General features: G+C 42.8%; 1 protein-coding gene across 2 annotated transcripts in view; it reads right to left on the bottom strand.

The window, feature by feature from the left end:
* Positions 1-3,134, bottom strand: part of LOC112158861 (cryptochrome-1) — a 41,543-nt gene that overhangs the window by 9,039 nt on the left and 29,370 nt on the right. Inside the window, exons 10-11 of one of the 2 annotated variants that reach the window (XM_024292501.2) lie at positions 1,880-2,082; positions 96-153 (exon numbers count right to left, since the gene is read on the bottom strand). In XM_024292501.2, coding sequence (XP_024148269.1) covers positions 96-153; positions 1,880-2,082 — 261 coding nt within the window. Of the gene's footprint in view, positions 1-36; positions 154-1,879; positions 2,083-3,134 lie in introns of both variants that reach the window. The other variant, XM_024292500.2, reaches the window with a different exon arrangement.

The following is a 3,134-nucleotide window of genomic DNA, read 5'->3' as shown; positions in this document are numbered from 1 at the left end:
CGAAAACGTGTTCTTTAGGACTAAGACGTGACTTACAATGTGAGTTATTGTTGTTGTTGTTGTTGTTGGTCCCTGGCTGCTGCTCTCCGGGAGAGTAGCTCATCATTCCTCCATTGCCATTCCCATTGGTGGAAGGGACTGACGCCAAAAGTCCTGGGGAGCAGAAATAAGAGTTTTACTTTTATGAACTTGAGTACATTTGCTAGATATAAATTTTATGTCACAGCAAAACTTAAATGACTGTAAAATATGACTTTTTTACTTTTAACATGAGACTTCCATATCTATGTTTGCTATTCACTGTAACTTGTGCTACTGTACATTGACTCAGAGTTCATTGATAGCACCTTGTAATATAAAAACAAAAAAACTACATTGGAATAACAATAAACTGGTGTTGCTCCATCGTTGCACTAACACTGACCTTTGCAAGATCACATGAAGAAGCAAAAAAGAGACCAGGTGCTCTATTGTGGTTCACCTTTTGCTATTTCATAGATTTCTTTCAGTGGAATTTTGCCTGCTTTTTTTTTAGTGTCCCGCGTTCTGCGTACTGATTGGTTGTTGAACTTGTCAATCAATATCCTCTGTGACCTGTTCAAAATGTGCTTAGCTTGCTACATTTACATAAATATTCATTTGCAAGCAGATCTTTGTTTTCTTTCTATAAATCTGGACTTATTTTTCTATGAGGGTTTGAACTTTGAGAGTTTAAACAAGAGAAAAAGAGTGAACATGTTCATGTTTGTCTGAAAAAAAGTCTATAAAGTTAGTAGTGAGGAGTTTTACAGCCTTGAAACACCTATTTTCCAACTTATTATTCTTAGAACTCTAAAGATCAAGGGTTCTCAAAGTGTTTGTTGCCCTCCTCAAATCATAACCAGCTGCACATCGTTTGGAAAAAATAATTTTTGTTTCGTGGTTTCTGGCGACATCTGCAGGTAAAAAAGGTAAGTACACCCAGGTGTCAAAAGTACAGTGTATTAATTTCCCCACTAGAGGGCAGACTACATTTTTTTTTTTTCTATGTCACTTCCTCCACAGAGAAAGGAAGGACCGCGACAACGGCGGTAGAAATGGAGGCAGAACGGGAGGATGAACAGGATTTGGAGAGTCAGCGCAGGTTTCTTTGAGGAAAAAACATGTTTGCGAGGAGAAAAGATGGTTTCAAGCATACCTAATGGGCTGGATAAAGTTGTGCCTGATTTCCATGCAGGTAAATGCAATGCTCAAAGAATTCTGTATTAATTGTCACTACGTTAACATACCTAAAAACTATGACAAATTTACTGGTGAGGAGCGCAACAGTTACAACAAGGCAACACTGCACAGCAGATCATGTTGATAAAAATGGCAAAATCCAGTGAAGCTGTGACAGAAGTTAGCTATGTTGTGGCTTTGGAAATGACCCGTCAAAGAAAACTCGAGTGACGGGGAGTTTGTTCAAGAATTTATGCCGAAAGTAGATGACATTGTTTTCCCTGAGAAAAAGCAAAAGTTTGGGTAAATAAGTCTGTTAAATGATACAATTAGGCCTACTAGACAAGTAGAAGATCTAGGCAAGGACTTCAAACAGAATCTGAGGGGGACTATTTGTTGTAAATAGGTTTTGCTTACAATAAAGTCAATAAATAGACATTACACAGGTCTGATGTTGACCAAAATTTGTGATATTTCTGAGTTAAAACAATGTTTCAAATGACACTTGGTCATTGAAGTTATTAAGAACAGGATTTTTCTGTTTATCCACTTTTTAAAACCAAAATTCCCCCCAGTCTAATGTTGAGTTCCTAATTTGGCTTTGAGAGGCCTGCTCAAGATAATCGAGGTTAGGCTGTATTTCAACCAGCGTCTCCCACATCCCGGCTCCATCTCTTACCGAGTCCCCGGTATCGGCTCAGCTGCTGGTAGATCTGCTTCATCCTCTCGATGTTGAGCCGGCTGGCCTCGGCATGGTGCACCATGGGCTTTGGGTAATGGACGCCTATTATGCACTTGGCCGCCGCCTGCACAGACTCCGGGGCGTTCCACGGGTCGTAGATGAATTTGGCGGGGAAACCTCGGAGGATAGGTAAGTATCGTCTGAAAGCAGAGGAAAACATTAGATGTGCTTGCTTTTGCCAACTGTCAAAAAACATGAGATATGCAGACATTAGAACACCTCATTACAACAAAATCAATCAAAAATTATGTTTACTTATTATCTGCATCTGTGTTTTGTCATTTGACTTAAAGGTTAATTCATAATTTGTGATGTAGTTTAGTTTTAATGAGTGTGTTTTCTAATCTGTCAAAGTGATGAATGCATTTTGCAAACAGCATTGTGAAGTTTAGCAGCCCGTGTGTGTAGTCTATTACAAGCATGCTGTTTATGACTATTTCATGCTTATAAGTAAAAGTAGGTGCTACAAATGAAGGATACATACAACCACAACACTGCACAGTATGGCTACAGTACATGAGAGTATGAGTACAAAAGGCTCTTCAAATATGGCGCTCTTTGGTGGACTATTGGAAAAACCTGGCACTGAAGTGAGTTACCGTCGCAGTGCACAGCAGACACTTTGGATTCAAAGAGAACAAGAGGCTGTGGTCCCAAACACCATTTACTATGGGGCGGGTGTGACAGAGCCGCACCGCAGACAAAAACACTGATCCTCCAAGAGGAAGCCAATCAAACACTGAGTGCATCAAGGTAGAGAAGTCTCACAGTAGCGTGTCCCTGGGCTGCCGTGGATTTGCTCCATGTGACAAAGAGAGGCCACCTACCTACTGCACTTGGTCCCAGCTTACCTAGTCCGAGGAGGGGAGACAGACAGGACAGAGGAGGGGGGCGAGTGGAACTGTGGGAAGCGGCTCAGTGCAGCGCTGAGAGGCACAGAGAAAAGGGTGGGGGGCCGGTGGGGTGCGGCCGCGTGGACCGACACGCACACACGTGACGGACGGCTCTCCGGTCGCTACAAGAGAGACCGCCGCTCCCGATTGGGCCGATGATGCTAGGAGACGTCTACTGTAACACGCGGTTAGAAAGCAGAGTGTGTTGATCCCACCCCACCCGCCCCACCCCACCCGGGCCGGAGCAGGTGTATGGTGGAGAAGTTCTGCCATCGAGAAAGCTGGGTTATCTTGCTTTT

The sequence above is a fragment of the Oryzias melastigma genome, linkage group LG7, assembly GCF_002922805.2.
Source record: "Oryzias melastigma strain HK-1 linkage group LG7, ASM292280v2, whole genome shotgun sequence".
Taxonomy (NCBI): Eukaryota; Metazoa; Chordata; class Actinopteri; order Beloniformes; family Adrianichthyidae; genus Oryzias; species Oryzias melastigma.
Note: the sequence above shows the minus strand (reverse complement) of the source record. Positions and strands in the feature narration are given on the sequence as shown.